Source organism: Musa acuminata, chromosome BXJ3-11 (genome assembly GCF_036884655.1).
Source record: "Musa acuminata AAA Group cultivar baxijiao chromosome BXJ3-11, Cavendish_Baxijiao_AAA, whole genome shotgun sequence".
Taxonomy (NCBI): Eukaryota; Viridiplantae; Streptophyta; class Magnoliopsida; order Zingiberales; family Musaceae; genus Musa; species Musa acuminata.
Genome location: NC_088359.1, coordinates 32271345 through 32294425, shown reverse-complemented (window position 1 = coordinate 32294425; position 23081 = coordinate 32271345). Strand labels below are relative to the sequence as shown.

The 23081-nt window shown below is 37.9% G+C and overlaps 3 protein-coding genes and 1 non-coding gene across 10 annotated transcripts; 2 read left to right on the top strand and 2 right to left on the bottom strand.

Moving 5' to 3' along the window:
- Positions 1–790: 790 nt before the first annotated feature.
- LOC103972460 (splicing factor U2af small subunit B) lies at positions 791–5940 on the bottom strand. 4 transcript variants are annotated; one of them, XM_009386809.3, is made up of 6 exons: positions 5612–5940; positions 2782–2868; positions 2617–2698; positions 2336–2462; positions 1857–2251; positions 791–1744 (listed from the first exon to the last, which is right to left on the bottom strand). In XM_009386809.3, exons 1-5 carry the CDS (start codon positions 5849–5851, stop codon positions 1882–1884), a joined length of 906 nt encoding a protein of 301 aa, XP_009385084.1. In that variant the 5' UTR covers positions 5852–5940; the 3' UTR covers positions 791–1744; positions 1857–1881. The 4 variants fall into 4 exon arrangements, with proteins under 4 accessions (XP_009385084.1, XP_009385083.1, XP_009385085.1 ...); XM_009386808.3 differs by having other exon boundaries at positions 791–1094; XM_009386810.3 differs by having other exon boundaries at positions 791–1094; positions 1881–2251.
- A 90-nt stretch (positions 5941–6030) lies between these two features.
- TRNAL-UAA (transfer RNA leucine (anticodon UAA)) lies at positions 6031–6113 on the top strand. Its single transcript has one exon. It is a non-coding gene; the product is annotated as a tRNA-Leu (tRNA).
- Positions 6114–6618: 505 nt separating this feature from the next.
- On the top strand, positions 6619–13147 carry LOC135653316 (uncharacterized). The gene is made up of 5 exons (XM_065175166.1): positions 6619–6994; positions 8919–9099; positions 10789–11254; positions 12302–12367; positions 12470–13147. The coding sequence occupies exons 1-5, from the start codon at positions 6908–6910 to the stop codon at positions 12975–12977; spliced, it is 1308 nt and encodes a 435-aa protein (XP_065031238.1). The 5' UTR covers positions 6619–6907; the 3' UTR covers positions 12978–13147.
- A 140-nt stretch (positions 13148–13287) lies between these two features.
- LOC135653317 (uncharacterized) lies at positions 13288–19588 on the bottom strand. Of its 4 annotated transcripts, none has more exons than XM_065175168.1 (10): positions 19414–19588; positions 18828–18897; positions 17922–18059; positions 17044–17107; positions 16892–16967; positions 15746–15830; positions 15607–15666; positions 14952–15056; positions 14325–14395; positions 13288–13832 (listed from the first exon to the last, which is right to left on the bottom strand). In XM_065175168.1, exons 1-10 carry the CDS (start codon positions 19515–19517, stop codon positions 13463–13465), a joined length of 1143 nt encoding a protein of 380 aa, XP_065031240.1. In that variant the 5' UTR covers positions 19518–19588; the 3' UTR covers positions 13288–13462. The 4 variants fall into 4 exon arrangements, with proteins under 4 accessions (XP_065031240.1, XP_065031241.1, XP_065031242.1 ...); XM_065175169.1 differs by having other exon boundaries at positions 15607–15663; XM_065175170.1 differs by lacking the exon at positions 14952–15056.
- Positions 19589–23081: the final 3493 nt, after the last annotated feature.

The following is a 23081-nucleotide window of genomic DNA, read 5'->3' as shown; positions in this document are numbered from 1 at the left end:
TTAATCAAAGATAACTCTGTTAATTTGCTGACCGACCGATCGACCGACAGTATCTTATCTTAACCCGGTCTGCCACGACAAACATCACCATTGGTTTAATCAATGATTAACTTCGCAGCGTCATATGTTGTCTATCTCATCGAACTACATGTTCTTACAATCTAATTCAGCAGTAAGATCAAATTGAAAAGGTCGAAACTGTGACGTGATATCAATGAAAGGAGTGTTTCTTATTTTGAGACGGTTGTTGACGGTTGGCAGTTGGATGGTGCATTCACCACGTAAGAGACCACCTGATCGTACACATAAAAACCCATTTAGGATTGAAGATATAAAACTTCATCCAACAAATTTTAATAACTAAAATATTAAATCTTGCTTACTAAATATTAAGAGTTTGAAACCTAAACCTCACTCCAAAATTTTGAAGATGTCAATTACAATAACAAAGAAAAAAACAAAGCATCCCACACAACCATTGAAGAGCAGCTTAAACAGGAATCTGCTCTCAAGAACCATTTTATCAATAAAAAGAAGATACTGCCTCTGTATACACACTCAATTAACAAACATCAAACCATCATGTACGATCCTAAACAGCAAGCATGAATGACTGATCACCTTCGATCACAATATCGTAATATACTGTGATATCGATAGGCAATCATATTCAACCAACCACCATCATTATCAGATGTACCACAATATCATAATATACTGTGACATCGATAGGCAATCAATCGTATTGACCAAACACCATCATTATCAGACGTACCACAATATCATAATATACTGTGCTATCGATGGGCAAATCATATTCGACCAACCACCATCATTATCAGATGTACCACAATATCGTAATATACTGTGATGTCGATAGGCAATCATATTCGACCAACCACCTTCATACTACAAGTTCCAAACGCTACATGGCAGCTTTTACATACTGTTAAACACCACAACTAAGCTAACAAGGTTCCATTAGATTCTGAAAAGTAGAAGGCACCCTAGACGGAAACTCGAGTAACTTTATTTGGACACCCTGCCTCTGATGCAGACTCTGGTGAATTCACTGGCATGTTATCGCCCCTGTCCTGAAAATGAAGTTCATATAAGCAACAAAGTGATGAATTGAAGCCCACAAGGAGCAGGAACACCTGGACCTGCAAAACTTGTCGAAAAGATAAGCTCATTGAATCTTAAAGATAAATTAAACCAGCCAAAAGGAGAAAAGCAACATGGTATAAAACCAAGTGCTCGTTACTCAATCAAGTAGCAAAGCAAGCATGTAAAAGAAAAAAAATTCTACCTGACATAAAATCCTTTGATTATTCGAGTATCATGATAAAGGATGCTTGTTAGTCCAAAGGTTCTCAGAAGCCTGGTGTTTATAAAAAAAAAATTGCAATTTTTTGTTTTACCTCAATTGCTGAAATCAATTGATGGTTAGAACTGGTTTTTGGTTTTGCGTTTACTTCTATCTTAACAGGACTTGTAGGCCATATGCTGCTAAACTTAATATATGAGTGAATGCTTAAATGATAAGTAAAATATGGGATGAATGCTTAAATAATGAGCACTATCCTGGGTATCCCCTGCCATAGCCATAATACCTAAAAGACACATTTAGTCAAATAAAAATCGATAATGCAGGCAAGCAGGTGATTGTGTTGTGAAATTCTCTAGACACAAGGTTTTTAGTTTTTTATATTCCACTGAACAGGACTTTGAACCTGCACACCACCTGCACAGTGGAAAATGGACTGTGAGCTTTACTTTTTGTGAATAAGTAGCTATCCAAAGACGCATCTTTCTCTACGACTGAATGAACAAAGCCAAAGAAGCAAAGTACGAACCAGAAAACCATAGATATCAATGACCTCATTCTTCTTGATCATGCTGCTGCTGACCATTCTGTGTGTATTCATTGTTCTTTCTAGCAGCATCTGCCTGCTCCCTTTCCCTGTTCCACTGCTCAATTTTGGCCCTTCGCTCGGCGCTTCCTTCTCTGACAGGACTTCTATTCCTTCTTCCTGCAGGGCTCCTGCTGCGGTTCCTCTTACGACCTGGGCTTCGGCTTCGAGGTTTTCTGCCTCGTTCTTCAATATACTGATCCCTGTCACCATGACGCTTGCCATGGCTACGGTTTACATGACGGTCTTCAAAGTTACGCTGTCGATAGGGGCTTCGGCTTCTACTACGGCTTCTTTGCCTCCTCCTATATCTCCCAAATAATTTTCGTCTCAACTCCCTGGCAATAATTGAAAATTTTATTAGAAAAGCAACTCAAAATAATAAAAGTGCAAAGATGTCAGACAATAATAATAGAATATACCTGCTAATTTGTTTCAAATGCATAAAATTGCAGTATCCACCTCGGTTGCAGGTGTTCTCTTCATACTGCCTACATGTAGCCTCACGAAAATCGGTAACTGGAGAGAAATCGACAATAATTGGACGTCCTGCAAATACAACTCCATTTAAGAACTAAAAAGAGGAATTACACAACAGAAACAATTGCAACTAAGTTATGAACCAAGAACTTTATGAAAGATAAACCTTAATGTCACAAAAAGGCCTAGCATACAATGGAACACCAAAGCAAACAAACACAACCTGCATAAAACCTTCCTGTCAGGTTGCGAAGCGCATTTGCAGCATGCTCTTCCTCCCTGAACTGAACATAAACATTACCAACCTGTAAATGAAACAAAGAGGTGTGAGATAATGGTTTAAATATAACATAAATTAAAACAATCATCATATTCAGATGTTGAGTACCATGTGATCAGCCAGATTGTCACAAACATTCAGGCTTTCAATCTCTCCATATTTGCTTAACTCCTCAAAAAGATCCTCATAAAAATTCTGTCAACACAGCTTCATTAAAATCACATATTGCAACTAAATGACACAAATAACTGAAACCATTAACATCAAAAGTAACAAAATATGTCCTTAAACAACTTCATTTAATCTCTAGAGATGCCTTTTTTTTTCTTTCTCGAAATATCATAACATGCAAACCAATGCTTGAAATGATAAGACATGCTTGCTTACTCAAACTTCTATGATAAGGCTACAAAAACCAGCTCAATGAAACTGTAAAAACATGCAAGAAAATACAAGATTAAACTATTTACTTATTTGGTAGGATAAGCCCCATTTAAGATTTTATACATGCAGTTATTTTCACAGCCTGACCTAATGGATAACTGACTGGTTACTTTCGTTGAGCCTAAACTGCTAGCCCAAAATGCTTAGGCCAAAATTAATAGTAGTCCACCTATCACCATTATAAGTCAGCCTTTGTCTTTTGTCCACTTCAATATGGGACTAGATCAAAGTGTTATAATCTCCCCCTAGTTAAAGGCTTGACGCCCTTATCAACGCCCAACATAGTATAGAATCAAACCCCATAAGAGGGCACATGAGACTTAGCCCAATGGTGGCTCCACATCGTGACATGCTCCCCGGCCCCGTCCACGAATAGACCTTTCCTATTCGTGCCTCTCATCATTGTCTGAGCCTAACCTAATGGGATAACAAGCCTATTAGCTTCGTTGGGCCTAAACCATTGGCTCGAAATACTTAAACCCAAGTTTCAATGGCTAAATCAGAATGTTATAATCTCTCTAAGATGAAGCTTAGCCCAATGATGGCTTCACATCATGACGTGCTCTCCGACCACATCTATGGCCTGACAAGATAACTAATATATTAACTTCAATGAGCTTAAACTGCTAGCTCATATAAGTCAATCTTAATCTTAACCCACTTTCAATGTGGGATTAAATCAAGATGTTACAATTGTGAAAAGTAAAATTTAACACAAAAAATCGAACATCTAAATCTAATCTCTACATATAAATCCTCAATGTTTATTCATGAGAAGAACTAGATAATATCCAGGATGATATAGGAAGCGATGGTTGCTAACCTTCTGAAGCCAATTACTAACCATCTAATCTTTTCATCAAAAGAATTTTAAAAAGTCAAAGCAAGGGAAGCCAAGCCGGTGAGGAAGAAGGGCAGTTGATGATGTGCTAGGGTTCAATCGGGATAGGTGGTATTTAACATCAAAATCCTCCCTATATCCATGAGGAAGATGGATTCCGAAGGTTCCTAATACCCTGACAAGCGACCACCGGGTCAAATTCCAGAGGTTCCCTGACACCTTCGCACGTGACCACTTAGTCCAACATGCGAATGGTATATCCGATGAATTAAAAAAATAAAAAATAAAAAAAACACATGATCGATCGTGTAGAGATGAATCCATGTCCGACACATGTTGGACCCGGGTACATCACCCAAATCACCATGTCTGTGCTTCCCAGCATTGAAGTAGTCATAACACTTATCACATCTATCTGTAACATTTAAATGTCACTTCTTGTCTAAGTTTTATCTTAAAATATTTGCTACTGTAACTACTAACTTCAACATCACTGCCTTATTTTTAAAATTTTTTATTTAGTACTATTCCCCTTTCCTCCTAATTTTGCACATGTATTCCTCTTGTTAGGTGATTAGAGATAACATAACATCTATTGTTGTGACTGAACATATGAGGAAACAGAAATGACAGGGAAATCTACGACCACTTCCATTATTACAATGCAACCTAGACAGAAACATAATCCAACTGGACACCAATCAAAACCAGCCAAGATCTATCCTGAATTGTTCCGAAATCAGCCTGCTTTGGCCATGAATTAGGCTGCTAACATCTAACAGTGATTCAGAATGTAATATGCTGAGCCAGCTTATGAGTCTCCAATGGATGACGTGGCAATCCATGTGCATCTTGTGGGTGACTCAAACAATACAGGCAGAAGATTTTATGTATAGAGAGATCAGTAATCATGTACAAAAAGGAGTTATAAATGTAAGGCATGAAAAAGACAACTTACCTTGTTCACAAGAGGACTCCTATGGCACTTGGGAGAAGGAAAAGTAAGTTCTATTTTAGTTGAGAAGGAATATACTATTGAACTTCAATAAGTATCTTCATAATGCAAACATGAGAGGAGAGAGGGCGGTGCTCCATGGCAGTACATACCCATGATTGTATGCTATTTTCATGTGTTATATAACGAGCAAAAGTTACTAAAGAAGTTCAAAATCCAAGTGAAAGATTTTGAGACTAGTATCCCTAAAGATAAACAGAAATCTAAGTGCTAAAGCTCATGTTTCAACTATTGCTCTCTCTCATTTGCAATAACAAAAAGAATTAATTAGTAATACACCTAGTTGTTATTTCTATTCGGCAGCTTCTCCCCTCCCTGAATTGAGGTAATGCTTAGAGGCATAACTCCAACATTCATAAGATAGTTGCAGCAAGTAAGTTTGGAGAACACGATCAGTCTTTTCGAGGTATATGGAATAGCATCGCTTCGTGAAACATATACCTGATAACTACGAGATTAGAAAGACCCCAACGATTATTACTACCACAAAGAAATCAACACAAACAAGTTTATTTTTTGAAATCGGATAATATTATTGGACACGCCTGCCTGGACCTACATAAATCATAGCCAATATCTAAGAAGAAGAAGAAGAAGAAGAAGAAGAAGAAAATGATGATGATGATAATGTTTAGGACCTCGAAGTGCTCCTGGATCTGGCGGGGGTCCATAGGCTGGCCCTGAGAGTCAAGTCCGGGGGTGATAGCGTTGTCAAGGCGCTGGTACATGTTCGAGAGGAGGAGGGTGGGGCTGATGCTGGGCTTCGTGTGTAGTCGCGAGCACCGGTCGCCGTGCCTACACGCTCCGATCTTGAAGTAGAAGGGGCAATTCACCCGGTCCTTCTCCGTCCCAAAGATCGAAGCCAGGTGCTCCGCCATCGCCTCAAGACTACTCCACTCTGAGAAAAGAAGAAGAGGCAGGGAGGCAACCCTAGCGATCGGCGACGAGAAGAGACGAGCGGAATCGATTTAGGGCATCCAAAGGAAAAATTTATAGTATGGCCGAGAGAATGACTTATTTAAGTCTAATAAATATTTTGATTAACTCAATCACAATCGCTGGTTTGCCCGAGTGGTTAAGGGGGAAGACTTAAGATCTTCTGCACATAAGTGCGCATGGGTTCGAACCCCATAGCCAGCAAGTTTTCTGCCTTTTTTATTGCGCAGCTTCTTACAATAATAAGAATTTGATCAACGTTATTTACGATTAAATATAATCCATCATCACCTTCAGGATTGAGTTTATTTGGATATTATAATATATATATATATATATATATATATATATATAAATGGCATCATCCAATTATCATTTAAGTAATTATATTGTTGGACAACTTATTTGGTAAAAGAGTTGACTGTCAAACAAAATTATTACATAAATATTTGTTTTGATAATTTATCAGCTATTAAACACCAATAATAAGTTTTATTGAATAAAGTTTAAAATATTAATTTTAAAAAACCTTTAAATTTTATTTTTGATCGGTAAATAAAATTTTTGAAATAATTTACTCATAATAATAAATAAATAAACGTTTACTGACTGAGATGCAATGAGATGCGACGTTCGTGTCATCTGACGTCAGCCGTCGTGCCTAAAGCCACCTCGGACTGGGTCACGTCACACTTCACGAGCAACGCCGTCACACCCACGCGACGGAACTATTGGCCCTGTGAGAATCCAAGTGGAGTCCGAAAGAGGAGACCGCACACGGCCGTGGACTCGCCTTCCTCGACGCCACCGGTTCTTGCGGCTCCAATCCAAGCCCTCGCCTTACCCTCTTCCTCCCCCTCTAGTTTTGATCTGGGGTTTTTGTGAGGCCGGGGATCCGCGTTGATCCCCTCTGGCCTCAAATTGCTCCGACGCCTTTACCTCATCTCCCGCAAATCCCGTCGTCATTGGTGCTGCGTTCTTCTTCCCGGAGCCGAAGGATGGTGGAACTCTCCCTTGCTGCTTCTGCTGCCTTCCCGCGAGCCATAATCCACCCGGAGCATCTGGGTCCGTATAAGGCCCCCAAGGTAGAGAGAACAATCGAAATCCTATGCTTCCGTTTACAATTCTGTGGTGATTTTGCCAATCCGTTTGATGTGTTCGATATGGTATAGGAAGATTTTTCTGGTTTAAAAACGTTCGAAGAAAGCCCATTTCCAACCATATTATTTGCGACTCATCTTTTTTACCGATTCACAAGGGAATGTAGGAAGATGCCTTACATTGTGGTTTCTTTTCTTTCACGCAAATCTTATTTTTGTTTCCCTTAAATTCCTTTAGGCCTATGGGCCTTTATGCTGTAATGGATTGTGCTAAGCTAATATGCGTTCCAAATGAGAACTACCGGTGGTAATTGTTCCATTGAAAAGAAAGAAGGGTTTGGTGTCGCTTATTTTATTTTATTGTAGCAGTAGTATCTCTTTTCTATAATAATCTAGCTAGTTTCTATAATTCACTAGGGCAAACTAATGTTTTCAACAGATCTTCATGGGGACCTCTTGAATTTTATTTTATTTTTTTTGCTTTGTGGCATATTGTTGAATGTTGTGATCAAACATCATAGTTTTTTGTTTTTCTAACTACAAGGATTTCAGATAACCTCGTTTTTAGATCATAGAAGGATTTTATTTTAATGGTAAGCTTTTGTTGTAAGTATGTGCACCACTGCAATTCTGTCATGGGCACTTGACATTCTGAGTAGCTTCAATCTTGACTTTAACATCATCATGTGTGAGTCTATTAGAAAGAAGTGGATTGTCTAAAAGTATGCATATGCCCCAAAATTGACAAGGGATATTACCATAAAGTATAATTGAACTTCTCAAGAGAATAGTTGACAATTGTTTAACTCAATTTTCAATTTCTGACTTAAGGTCAATTTTTTTAGATATCTCTGAAAAACAATTAGAAGACGAGAAACAACACAACCAAAATAGAGTGAGCATGTCTTGTTGTTTCACGGACTTTTAATTGGTTTATATCCATCTACTATTTTGGACTGAATACTTCTCCTACATTGCCATCTAGCTGTCTCATATCTGTTGATCGGATCTTGCTGCATTTCCTGTCTTTGCAATTATGCTCATGCAACACTGCCTCTCTGAATGAAGTTACCCATCTTGCTCTGTAGTAGCTTTTTATGGTAAAACACTTTGTTTTTGTATGTTCGATATAATCTGTATTGCATTGTCTGACGTCGATTAATTTCCTACATAATTTATGAATTTGTGAATATATATCTCACATTTGTCTGAGCGTATACTAGTTCATCTGCGGGCATGTGTGTAAGCATGTGTGTCATATATACAACCTCTGCTGGTGTATGCCTGTTGATCTTCGATGAATATACTGGAACACAAGTATGAGTATGCATGTGTCACCACACACACGTGTTTCATTTGAATGCATATCTTTGTTGTTCCCAGTTTATGTGCAAATTCCTGAATGTGGGTCCATAGGTTTGCTTGTGTGCAGATTTGTGGATGTGTGGGCTAATATGCATGCATTCATATGTTTTTTTATTAGAAACATGAAACAAGATAGAGATTTTATTATGGATTTTTCCTGAATCAAAGAACAATGTTTTTTCCCAATAACTTGCGAAAAATGCAAAAAAATTATAAACTTCACTTATACCAGTATAATTTTTTTATATCTAATTATCGCTAGCTTGAAAGTTAACTATTACCTTGGCTAATCTGGCGTGCCATCCCTTTTTGTTCTTTGGCCTAGCAGTATACCAAGTTTGCCACAAATTGTTATTTTTGGATATCAAAGTTTAGTTCTAGTTGTTAAATATATGGATTATCTACATCATCTCCACTTTCTGTTGAAATTTGAATACTAGGGCAGCTGCTCTATTGTGGAGTTGCATCCTAATACTTTTTGTGTACATGTTAAGTACCGTTTTGTTCTTGTCAAATATTTTAGATTCTACTTTTTATGGTTCAGGAGTTTCAGATTTTGCTGCCAGTTCATGGTAGGAAGCAAGATGCATTAAGATTTGGTTCTGTTCACTTTAATGCACAGCATCTACAGGGTGTGGGGCGACCGATGCATCTATTGCCAGAGAATAACCAATCAGCTAGCCTATCTCCAATGATTGAAAAACCTGTGCTTATTGACATGCAAGGTCTGAAGTTTAGTTGTTGCTTAGAATGAAGTTATAGTTCTTAAGAAATCTTATTATTTATACTTCTGTTTATATTTGTTGCTATTAGTTGATAAATATAAATCCTTTGTTTCTATGGGGTTCTTTAATAAGTCTTATCATTGACTTTATTGTTTTACATATGTGGGCTCCAGTTGATAAACATAAATCCTTTGTTTCTACTGGGATTTATCTTTCTAGGTTGCTTGTCATATGGAAATATCATTTTTTTGAATAACCTTGCGTATGTGGAAACATCATTTCTGAAATCATGACAATCATTGTTGGATAAATGAAAGACTGTTGCTAACTGGTAGTAGAAGTAAAAGTCTTGAAGTGTTGATGGGTGTGTTAGATCTTAGTATTAGAAAATTTATAGTTTCCTATAGTTAAGTTTTTCTTGAACGAGGATGCTTGTTTGTTGCTGGAACAGTATGTGCTGGCATACTAAGCCATGCGGCTGACAGTACCCACAAATTAGAAATGCAAAAAAATAAAAAGGACTCATAATTCACACATTGTGTGTGTCTGTGTTGCGTGCGCTTGCGCGTTGGAGGGGGCAAAGGTTTACTTATCTATCAAAACAAACAAAATGAAAACAAAAATTAGGTATCCGATGAAGGAAATTTAGACATTGTCAGAGAGCAATGCTGATTGTTGCGTCCCTCTCCAGCCATGCTCATTTAGTTGGTTAATAATTAGAGAAGCGTTATGGATAACAAAATAAATGGCATATACTGATGCATGAATAACTTTCATTGTTGTGTATCATACATGGTGTATGGAACTATATCGTTTTAATGTGAAGATCTAGGAACAATATTTGTTAAATACTTGGCTCATTTGTACTCACAGTGATGAAAAGCTACCATGTTATTTTGCAGACCTTAAAGTTCAATTTTCGTTCATTCATCTTTTTTATTTTCTCTAACTCTTTCAAGCATTTGTTTAAATATAATGTTTAGCTAACTCCACATATTAAACCAAAAATACACTGATGGCCGATACGTTATTTGTACCAGTTGAAACACTCCATATTGTTCAAGGAAAATGGACTTGAACACCTTCGACTCTTTAATATCATCCTGCACCTCTCACTAGCAATGCCAGAAAACTTCATCAGGATGAACTGAAACACAAAATCATTATCCTTTGAGCATAGGTTGTCATAATTTGGAGCATGTTTGAGTCTAGAGGAGGGAACATTATCAACAAAAAGAAAATCATGAAAATTCAGTGTACTTCAATTATATGTAGTTAAATGGCACCATGTAGTATATATGTTGTACTAGATTCAACTAATTATTCTTTAAATGTGATCACTGGTAGAGTGAAGGGAGTATCGGTTCATTATAGTAATAAAATAATGCATGTATCAGGCTTTTTTTCTTTGACATATATTGCATGGATAAGATCATAAGACTCCATGCTAGTATACTCTAAAAGCACTATGTGGTTATCTTTTTTTATTGACTTATATGTATGCCTATTGCTCCCCTCAAGTGAAATAAAAGTTTTTCTTTCAGCAACTCAACTAGTAAATGAGAAAGAAATAATTTAGCACTTTGAAATGGTCTATATCTATTTTATTTGGTTTGTGCAAAATTAGGCTTCCCTTTTCCTCCTTCCAAATACTATCTTTTCAACAACTCACACCTCTTTTTGAAACAGATTCATGCCCGAACTCGGTGCTTTTTAGCTTTAGAATTGCTGAGAAGTGCCTAAGAAATGAGAAAATCTTGAAGTTGCTTATGTCTGGATCAAAGTTGGCAGAGGGTGAAGGCATAGATGCTTCTTTACTTTCAGAAGTTATGGGGTTCCAAGAAGTGACAATTGACATGTTGCCTTCACCGCATGTACTTGTGGATGATAAGTCCTCTCTCTATGAGGCTGAAATGGATGATTGTCAGCATTCTCTACATTTACAAAAGCAAAATTTTGTCCCGGAGCCTCAGTTGGATTTTGTTGGGAACTTATCTGATACTTCATACTTCACAGTATATCCAGATGGTAGGCTGTTATTTGCAGACAGTGCATCTCAAACGGAAGATCTACTATCAATTGTTGCAGATTTTAATCTACCAAAAAGAACAATAATTGGCAGTAAACAATCATTGCTAGTCCCATACTTCACAAGGTAGATCTTTACCTCCTTTTACTGTTACTGAAATGATCAGAAACTTGGAATTACTTTCTCGTTTGTGACAATTACTCGCACATCAATTTAGTTTTGTTTTTTCATAATTGAACATTATTTAACTGTATTCATGTCTACATTTTCTCTTTTTTTTAATTCATATATCATTTGAGGTTTCTAGTTATGTAACTATACATCTCCTTAGAGCAATATTTTGCTTTTCTGTTTAGAAAAATGACTAATGAATTAAAGATCTTGTTGATTGGTGTTCTCCCGAGTCAACTTCCCTCGCAAAATGAACATTTGATCTCCAAAAAGCTAGTTAAATTCTGGAAAAAGAGCTAAGCTTCCAGGCAACTGAAAATGTTGTTCAGGATTCCAGTAACTTATTTTCTTCCACAATTTAGGTTCATCATTCTTTTGTCTAATGTGCGATGGACTTGGAGTAAGCCATGACCTCCAGACTTGGTCCAAGATATTCCTTGAGGCAAAACAAAAGCTAGAACCACATATGGTTTAGTGGATTAGGATGATCATTTGATCATGTTTTCATAGATAATTATCGGTCAGCTTGGATAGAAAAGTAATTAAGTTAGAAACTCATCCTACTTAAATTGTGTCAAGTTTCTGACTTATTAACCTAATTGCTACTCCCAAAATTCTTACAGCATTGAACTTACCAACTTAATTCTAACGCACATAATCAACTAATGTCTCAAATGAACCCATGGCTGGTATACAAATTTTAGAATTCAAGCTTATCAAGAAACCTTTAGACAGATGATAATTGATTTTATTTTGAACATATGGCATAACACAAAAGTTCGTTCAGCATAAATATTTATGTGATAAATGTATCCTAAGAAATCATAAGATCACCAGACTTCCATAAGACATAAGTTGGAATGAAACACAAAATCTGCCGATATGCACCATCTTTTTCAGTTGACATATTAGGTTGCCAAGACATAGTGTTGTGTTAATTCCATTTCTTTTCCTTTTAAAATAACTGTTGCTCATGGATACGTGCATCTGCTTTACGAGCAGAAGGGGTCGTGGACGATCACAAGCTCACAAACAGGCGTCTTCTCCAACAGTTGCTACTCTGAAGAGGTAGGTATACCCTAATACATGGATCTATGGTTATGTTAATTAGTGTTATGTTTTTTCTATATCCTTTTTTTGTGTACCTAACTAACCTTTATGAATGGTCAGCTCTGATAATGCTAAGCTGAAAACGCTGCCTAAGAAGAAAAAGAACAAAAAACTGGGAAGAGAGCAGGGCCTTTACCCGAGGACCTATTTGCATGCCTGCGAAAGCCTTCTTTCTGCTCTAATAGACAAAGAGAGCAGTGTAACAATCCCCTCGCTGAAGAAATCAAGCCCTGAGATTAGCAAATTCCTTGCCCAATTTTCTGCTGGGGTAGCTGGTACTGGCCTCGCTGTTTTTTTCTCTGTTCTATGCAAACTGGTATGTGGAAGGGTACCTTTGTCTGCTACCAGGCTGTTGAATACCGGATTCGGATTTGGATTTGGATTTGGGATTTTCTGGCTTTCATGGGCCATCAATGGGTTGAGAGATACCATCATATATGTCAGTAAAAACTCGAGCAAGCTAAATCTTACAGAGGAGGAGATAGCTAGCAAGGTTAAGAGAAGCACGAAAGAAATTTTCTTCAGAGCTGCTGCATTGATAGCTGTGGCAATACTCCGATTTGCGTAATGTCACTGTTGATTTTTTATTTGCTAAACTCTAAATCTGTTATTAATTGATTTTTGATTTGCTAAACTCTAAATCTGTTATTAGGGTTATCGTTTTAGGTCATGTAAAAAATACTCGTCCATGTAGCACTTTTATTAAGTGTTTACAAAGTGTGCAGGTTTTCCATGAAAGTTTTTGCTGCTGCAGTAGTGATGCCGTTTTTGGTGGGGATTTAAATTCAAAGATCGCTACATTTTTTTTTCTCTGTGGGAGACAGCGGATGGAGTAATAGGATCACTACGTCTGCTGGAAGAACCAGCGACAGCAAAAATTAAGTGAAGGAAGCAGTCTAAAAAGAGTGATATCACATCTGAGTCTTAACAATAAGGTCAGCATCTCAATTGCACAGAAATGATACCTTCAAAAGATGAACACAAAAATTAAGTGAAGGAAGCAGTCTAAAAAGAGTGATATCACATCTGAGTCTTAACAATAAGGTCAGCATCTCAATTGCACAGAAATGATACCTTCAAAAGATGAACACTTGATCGATCGTATGATAGCATGTAAGGAAGCAGACTCATTGAAGGTTTCATCATCTCTGTAATATCAAGAACAGAGAGGGGACTTTCCGCGGCTACTCTGAGGAAATAATCAAAAGTCTTCTGATTCCGGATGACCGTGGCGATATATGCAACAGGAGCTTCCTCTTCCTTGTTCCGTATAAGTTTATCCACATCGTCAGTATCCTGAGTTGGTCCACAGCAATTTGCTCCATTTCCTTTTGGTTCAGATGAGGTGGGACTCAAAAGTGCCGAAAGAACTCGAACAAGATGAGGTATGCAATGTGGGTCATAGATTACATCTGCACCCAAGCTGCACAAACGAAATAAGAGAGTCATGATACAAAGATTGAGGTTCCCATCCCGGTTCTACAAATTTTTTCATCTAAAACATCGGTAATGTATCGCAGTCGCTCACCCGAGGTTTAGGGTTTCAAGATCCCCTCTTACAAATTTTTATAAATTTCATCTTTGCTATTTATCTTTGCAGAAAAAGAAAAAAAAACTGCATTGCAAGATTGTGCCAACAGATTTTTCATCGTTATTTATGTAGTGATGACAAATGGCCACTAGGGAGAAAAATTATTAAGTAGAAGAAATCCGGTAATAAGTAACTGTCAACCACTATAACATAAAATTGCCAACTTAAGGTGGCACTCAGATTGTTAAAACAGCATCAGAGGTCAGATCACCCACGAACTATTTAAATAACATCAAATATTTTCAGGCAAGTCATCGTGGATAATGATGGATCTATAACAGAATTAAGTGGCACTTGCATAGAGTAAGGTAATGAGTCACTCACATTATCTCCGGTCCGTAATCTTGTAGTTCCCTCTTAGATGCAGACTCCCATGGTAGATATTTGCACTCAACCTGCAACCCATAGCTCAGGAAGTCAGAACAGGACATCTTAAGTTCATCAGTTATATGCCTCTTAAGGAAATTCTGCTCGACTTAAATAGACTAGGAGGAAAACCGCCTTGAAAATTTGTTGCAACATTGTTTTAGAGCACTAGACATTCATATTGCATTGCCCGGATTCAAGCCGCTTAGGCTTTAAATTTCAATATCTAAGAGAGGAAGCAGCCAACTGCAAACCTGCGCTCTGCTTAATATATCAATCCTATATTGAATGTTACACTTCAAATTACTAAAATAATTTTTCTTAAAAGCATGTACACAGTTAACGGGCTTAGTAATATGCATATGAGTAAGCAAATCTATGGAAAGATATACCAAGCAGTGAAAGAACCTAAAAGTATCATCTTACTGCAAGTAAAGTATCTCTAACATATAGGTATAGCTCGTCCCAAGAGAAACAATCCAAGGTACAAAAAGAGCAGGGTTTATAATAAAAATATAAGATTGCAAGGAACATGCAGTAATTTACCAGTCATATATTTGTAAAAAGGCCAAAATTGTGACTAACCATAGGCTTTGCACTTGTCCTCTCTGATGGCAAGCCTAGATGGTTCAGTTCTATATTACTCTTCATATTTGCTAAAGTTGATATGTCACCATCAGTAAGAACTACCTGCAAATTTTTTTATATGATCATGTATGGTGTTGCACGTAAAACAAAGATGAAATTTGTGAAGCACGTGAATGAATCACCATGAGGTGCCATTAATATCATCGACAACCAAGTTCATCGAAAATGTTATGCCAACAAAACCCACTGCATTTCCCACCACCATATCTAGATGGAACTTGTAATTCTAACCATCCAGTCCAAGAATTTTTTACTCAACAAATAGAATAACCCCATTAGTCAACAAAGTTGACAATACTTTGAATATAAATACATGTCAAGTTGAATATTATTACTCTGAATACTAGCATGCATCATGAAATTCCATGATTATCAATTCATACAATGATACTTGAAAAAAGGTAAGATACATGCATACAAATACAATATGTCAACCAAGTTTGACTAAATTTTGTGCTGCAATAGACAAACACAATAAATTAAAGACAAGCATGCCCTAGAGACAAAAGAATAAGCAATATTTGAGCAAAAAAAGCTTAAAACCTTACCAAAAGTATACACTCTACAAAAAAATATTTTGAAAAAATCATACCCTGGAAGCTCCAACATGGAGAAGAGCAATCCCAACTAAACCAACACCAGAACCGATCTGCTAGTTTAAGATATATTGCAAATATTTCAAGATGAATTTTAAGTCAGCACTGGAATAGGAAATTCAGAATTATTATTACCTCAAAGCAAAACTTTTTTGAAAACACCTCTTGGTAAGAAAGGATAAATTCAGACAAGAATAGACTTGAGGGCCAAAGGGCACACCTAACAAAACCAAGCATTAAAATTGTTGTGCAAGATGAATCCTTAAAAAAATTAAGCAACCAAAATTTTCAACCATATATGGGTAAATGAATGGATTCAAATCAGCAGAATGAGTACATGGTAAAGAAAGAACAATCACACAATAAATTGTAGAAAATGAGTCAGATTGACTCTGACTTTGGCTGTTCTAAACCTGCAAATCTAAGTTTATATTTTTTGAATTAAAACCGATTAAGACACATTAAAATTCATTATGTTAGACCTCCAGACATGATAATTGGGTCCAGCATATTGACTACTGCGAGTAGTGGGCTTGTTTCTTTCTACCTAACCTGCTATGGTAAATGTAACTGCCATTAAGTCCCATCAAAACCATTCAAAGGCCACTTTTAGGCTTTATCACTATTCAAGGAATTGCAAATTCTGAATCAATTTAGTAATTGCCAAATGGCTTATTTTAATAGATATTGATTTCTCTAATTCATTATCCAGTAACAACCATGAAAGTCTGTCATTGTTTGTTATGAAATCATCATGATGGTTACATAATGGTTCAATATTATACAGTCAAGAAGATGATTTCAGTTGCTACACTGGCTGGTAAGGGTTCATGGAGGTGGCTGTTATATTCTTATTGAATGGTTTCTAAAACATAGGTATTATACAAATTCGAAGAGAGAGATTGCCATGAAATGTTATTACTATAAGGAAAAAAAGGGTAAAATCCAGCTTCCACTGTTCTTTGTGCATGTCATTGTAGCAAAACTTAGCAAGTAATGAGGTCCAAATGGCATACACAAAATCAAATATGTATCCGCTGTAAAACATTTTCAAATTAGCTTGTATCATGGTATAAGTACCATGGTTTGTACAAGAAGTATCTCTCTTCTTATAGATATTATTACTAAAAGAAAGCAGCCACAAACAAAACATCTTGGTACTCCACGAGGAAAATTATCACAAAATATGCTTAATATACATTATGAAATTATGATAGTAATGATATCCTTTTTTGCCAATTATAAGAAAATTGACGTAAACTATGAAAGAGTAATAGATACCCTGTGTCTCCTTCAAGCATGTTAAGAGAACATTGCAGTGGAACTTTTAGATCCATTGCACTTGAACATTTCTGGCCTATAAAATATTTGAAAATTATGTGTATAACCAGGCAGGTAGGAGACATAAAAACCAAAACTGACTTATTTCTTACCAAGAGACAAAAGAAAAGTAATCTGCTTGTAGATCCTATTGTTCTCTTCTAGCAATTGATCATCCTAAACATGGGAAAAAAATAATCTTTATTACAAATTTGTTCATAAGAAAAAAAAAATTTGCCACACACTACAATTTGATTATGATGTCATGCATAAATTCAAACACATATAACCAATAAAAATAGCTCAATCTTCATCACTTTTGGAAATAGTTTGATAGGAAAAAAACAACACTAGAAAATTTCACATATGAAATTTGTATATCTTGTTATGTAACCGACCCTTGTTTGGGGTGTCTGAATCAGTTAAAATTACACTAAAATATGGCTTCCCCCGCTTTTTTCTTGTGGCAGTGGATGGAAAATAGGTTAAGTTTAGCAGATAGTGAGCAATTCTATAGAACGGTAAAAGTTAATTTGCACGAAAAATATAAGTTTACTACATTATGCAAAGATCTTTGTTCAATAAGAGAGTGATGACTTGCACGTAAATTGACAACCAACTTGTGCCGAGCATTGCTGTGGTGACTATTACTGAGTCTACTTTGCTATACTTTCACCACAAAATTACTTTAGACCTGTAAATTAGTCAAACTGTTGTGATAATTAGAAAATTAGAGTACTTAAAGAAATCCAACATTATAAATCTTTGGAATCTTATAGTTGTGTTTATAATTTTTTCTTGGCTAATGTATCACTGATGACTTTGCTTTCTCGGAAAAAGTTCATCTTGATCTCTGGGCTCGGCATTATCTACAAGAAACTAACAAAATACTGCTATCAACTTCTTCATTGAGGTATTTAAAAAGAAAAGGTACTTTGGTTTATAAATGAATTGCAGATGGTAAGAAACTAGCAGAAGAGGCACTAGTTACCAATTGGATTGTCAGATAATAGGCAAATTTTTCATACAAGTCCTCGACCACGATGTCGGAAGTTGATTCAACAGCAACAATGAGCTTTTGGAGAATGTTCTTGATGTATTTGTTGTTCAACTCTGTGCCTTTGCCCACCTGCATTACTTGACTTTTGAATTCTGAAGTAACGAACAAGGAATAACTACCATATTCTTGTGCTACCACAGAGATCACATGCATTGGAAACAAAAGGAAAAATGATGTATCCAAAGCACAATAGTGTTTAATATTACTTGATTGCAATTTTTTCTTCATTTTTCATGATCATAATCAAAACTAATCCTTTATCCAATGGAACATGTGGATGCATTTTAATCAGAATTTTTCATGTAACTTACATGGAAAAACTGGTTTTAAAGTATCATTAAATAACCAACTCTGTAGCTAATATTCAACCATTGAATAGGAAGGAATGATTGTTGAAGTTATCATCACAGCAAAATTAATAAGGTTGAGAAAGTGATGTCAATATGATGTTCTAATTGTTGGTAGTTAATCTTACCATTCAGTCCGAAAGGGGAAGTTAAAATGATAGTTAAAACACAAATCATGCTTTATGGATGAAAACTCAGGAAGCTACATCTACAAATTTTTGTACTACAAAAATGAAGTCCTAGGAAGGTCAAAATTAGGTAAAACAAGCAAGATTGTTCATACACATGCACAGTGACTCATTTAACACACCGGTGAACAACAATCAAATAAATTATTACAATATAAAGCCGTGGTATACACTTCATATGCCAAACACGTAAACTAAACTTGTAGAAAGATCTACGTATCATGGCGTAATACACAAACATCCAAGTACACTTTCACCAACTTATATAATGAAGAAAAAAGAATCCTTCCATGGGCACTCACAATATCCTTTATACAATCTTCCAAAATGAAAGTTTGAACCTTTGTTGTAATAGAACCTCCACCAGCTTGTCTACAGAGAACAAAACACACTCGGTAAGAGACCTTAGCAGTACAAGTAACTGCAGAGAAACATGATAGCCAAATCGGGTTGGTCGAAATAAGCACAAACCGAAGCCCAAGATCAACGCAACATATTCTGTGTTCATCTTGGTCGGGTTACGATGATCGGTTAGGACTTGGAGGTCAGGCATGAACTGAACAAGGGTTAGGCCTACTCGGTACTAGATTGTGGTCGGGTTCTGGAGATAAGGCTCTATGAGCTAGACCTCGGGCTGCCCGATCCTTAGCCGAGGCCCTACACGAATTAAGGTCCGGCCAATCTGTTGGCTTTCCAACCAAAAGCTACTATCTACCATTGTTATGATAATTGCTTCATGTCAGATCACACGTTATAGCGCTAAAACACGCTGTGCTCCTGAAATGATGCGACTAACACTAGTTGCCTCATTTCTTCAAACAGCTGGTGACCAGCGAGGCGCAGATGCGACGTGGATGGATGAAGCAAGAGGAGGAGGGAAGAGGGGACCTGGCTAAGGAGATCAAGAAATGGGCGGGTTCCATGGCCAAGAAGGCGGACTTCAAATAGAGGAAGCTGGTGACGTCGCTGCAAGGCTCGGCACCTGCATCCATGTCGTCAGCCCAACCCTTCGCGGCTCCGTGCCTTTGTGTCTTCTCCCTAACGTCGGCCGGGGTGGGTTGGCTTTGCCGAGGACGGACCGGGCCGGGCCGGGCCGGTTTGGCATTTTAAATATAAAACAAGAAATTATATTTTTATTATTTTATTATTTAGTTTACGAAATTATAAATAAAATCTATCAGAATTATAATTTCTTCAGCCGTAATCGTAATTATATTGTCAAATGATTATTCAATTTGTAATGAATTATAAGCTTTCTTTAAACCAATGTGAAACGTATAAAATGGATTCAAAAAACATATACATAAAACAAACTTTCCATAGGTTAATTTAGGTTCATTTATAATCGTACACGTAGGCGTATGTGGAAGCAATTATATATATATATATATATATATATATATATATATATATATATATATATATATATATATATATATATATATATATATATATATATATATAAAAGAAAAGGTTTCCCTCGAGGAATGATAAGCGCACACACAATAAAGAAAGCGAGGGGTAGGCAGAGAGTACAAAAGCAAGTGGGTGGGAGTTCGGGCCGTATCAGCCTGGGCGTATCGTCCTCTGGCTCTGCAGCGCCTACCATCATTCCCCGGGCGACCACCCTCCGCAATCCCTCTCGGCACCCGCGCAGCGCCCGCCCATCATTTCGCTCCGGCGTGCGTGCCGCCGTGTGCGCCACAGTGCCCTCGACACCCACATCTCAATCCCCCCATCATTCTCCTCCCTGTTCCAACTCCCTCTGCACCATGATCATCGCCATGGCTCTGCCCAGCTTGCATCAATGTACGCATGCAGTCTTCTGTGTGACCATGTGATGGCCACTCCCCAGTACACATGCACTGCCGCAGGTGTACAGGAAAGGCCCGGGAAAGCAGTGTGAGAGTTCCGAGAGATTCATCCTCTCGCCTTTCAGCGCTGCAATGAGCTGCTGCGAGCATGGAGGCCATCATGTCCCCTCTGCCCCGGACTCGCTTTGCTCTCCATAGCTTGGACTTGTTTAAGCTTCACGGAGGCCTTCCCCCATCTCGAAGCATCCAGCTTACCCAAACTAGATAAAGAGACCTCCTTCGCATCATGCTTCAGCCCACACTTACATGCTTAGATTCATGAACCGTATCTTTTCCGGGCTCATTACACAAAGGACGACATAAAAGTGTCTTTGAAGCAAACAAATCCAGGGCCATTTAGAAAGCTTTCCTGCAACAGGGTACGGTTCGAAAACCTCGGAGAATTATGCTTACATGTGTTGGGTAGGTGGGGCATACATATATGATCTAATAAAAGAGTAAATGGGATCCTCCTGCCGCTGGATTTGTTTGACTACAGCCACTGAATTAATGATGGTATGGAACTGCGTCCGTGGAACACTCTAATTAATTGTGTAATGCATTGTGAAATGGCATTCTCAGACAACTTGAGAATACTAAACCTAGTGAACGTCGAATGCAGATCGGTGATTCAAGGACAAAAGGTAGTGCTTGAGATCGACAGTCCAAAGACAACACAAAATGCATAGGATTCTTCAGACCTACAACGTGTCTTTGCATAGGATTCTTCAGGCGTAGGACGTGAAAGCTTTGCAGTGTATCTATGGAACCTTTTCCTAAAGCAATGCGTATGATCAAAGAAGCACCAATAGAACAGTAGAAGAAAACCTGTAAGCTTGCGTATTGATCAGTAAAGGCGACACAAAATTATTGTGTGTGCACATATAGCAGGTAACCTTGAATCATGACGTACGGTGGTTGGTAATCGCGTGTGCATCTATCTTATTTTCTAGGGAAGCAGCAGTACAACAGCGAGGAAGAAACAGCAAACAAGAGTACTGCATGCAGGCTCGAGATGCGCACGAAACCCGACGTGTACAAGCTGGAATACGTTCGTAGATACTCGAGAACCAGTTCGTATGTGCGTATGGTCCCCCTTGAATCATGAGGCACGACCACATAAAACCCTTTGATTCTCTCTAGGGTTTAGCAGAAAAGCAAGAAATCAATACTGTGAGTGAAGCGTGAATCACCAGCGATGATCCTCGTATAAAGAGCAATATAGGACACAAAACTAGAGGAATCTATCGCGTGCACCGTATCTTATCTCGCAAAGAAACTTGTGGCCTATTTCTACCATGGATCGTGATCTATTTATTAAGATCTTGCAAGAATCATAGACAGAAGAATCACTCGTCTCACAGAACGCATCTTCTTCATTGTGGTAACAGTGAAAGGACAAAAAGTGGATGAGGATAAAACACTGAGAAAGTGGGTATTATTTCACAGGCGCAAAGTGCAGAGTACGTATAGTTGAGAGGCATGGCAGGTGGTATGGGAGAAGAAGAAGAAGAAGAAAAAGACAATACAGAAGAGAGAGAGAGAGAGAGAGAGAGAGAGAGAGAGAGAGAAAAGGAGGGGCATTATTTGTAACAGTGACGGTAGGGTTGATCATATGCGCGCGCGTGCGGAGGGTGAGTGCGGACGCATGGGCCATGCCACCTCGCATTGGCTCACCCGCACTTAGCACCGCAGGAGACCACCACCTCCGAGGCGCTCGTCTGCGGATGTGGGCTCCACGGGCGTGAGATACTCCGCTTCTCGCGCGTGCATGCATGGGTGCGCGCGTGGGCCCGCTGAAGTGGCAGGCACAATTTTTACCATTATTATTATTGTATTTTGTTTTTCCTATACGATCCAATATGATATCGATGGAGTGACGTACGAAACATCTTCCACTGCACTTCATTAGATCTATCAACTGTGTAATTGTACTTAATATTAATGTAACAATAGCCACTCTATTTATCATGCAATTGTGCTTATTATTATTAAAATAAAAAAGCAATTCAAAATATGTTAAAGAGTTTATGTCAGGCTCTTTCCTAATAGATTAATCTTTATTGGTCATCAAATCGAAATATTATCATGGTATCAAGTCACTCGATTCAATTCAATTCAATAATATTTATATTTATATTTGCTGAATTCAATAAATATTCAAAACCTCGACTGGACTGGACTCGGAAACCACCCGAGTTGAGTCGACTCAAACTCGTCCGAGTTCAACCTCAGAAGCATATTAATTATATATGGCTTGATAAAAATTTGGTGGAAGCTCTCTTAATCATCGGAATTCTTCAAGAGGAGACTCCATTGGAGTCAGTCGTCGAACACATTCGAGTATTCCACCAAAGCATATGACCTTTTCGTACGTACTTGGCATCAGAGGTCGAGCAACAGGATTTACCCCATGTTTTGCGCTCTCTCTCGCTCGCTTGCTCCGCTATTTCTTCCAGGTTTGGAATCCACCTGGGGGACTGCTAATGTTGTGGTCACTCGACCCCCCACGGTGTCTCCCGGTGGATCAAAGAGAGCATGACAAGTGCGGGTCATTTGGCCTTGGCCAGAAGAAGATGGTCCGGCGTCTCTTTGACCTCGTTCATGTTTGCCAACACTACATCCACAATCCCCAGCAAATCCTCCGATTCCAACTTTTCATCGAACGCTGATCCATCTCTCTCTTTATCTCGCCTGTCGACG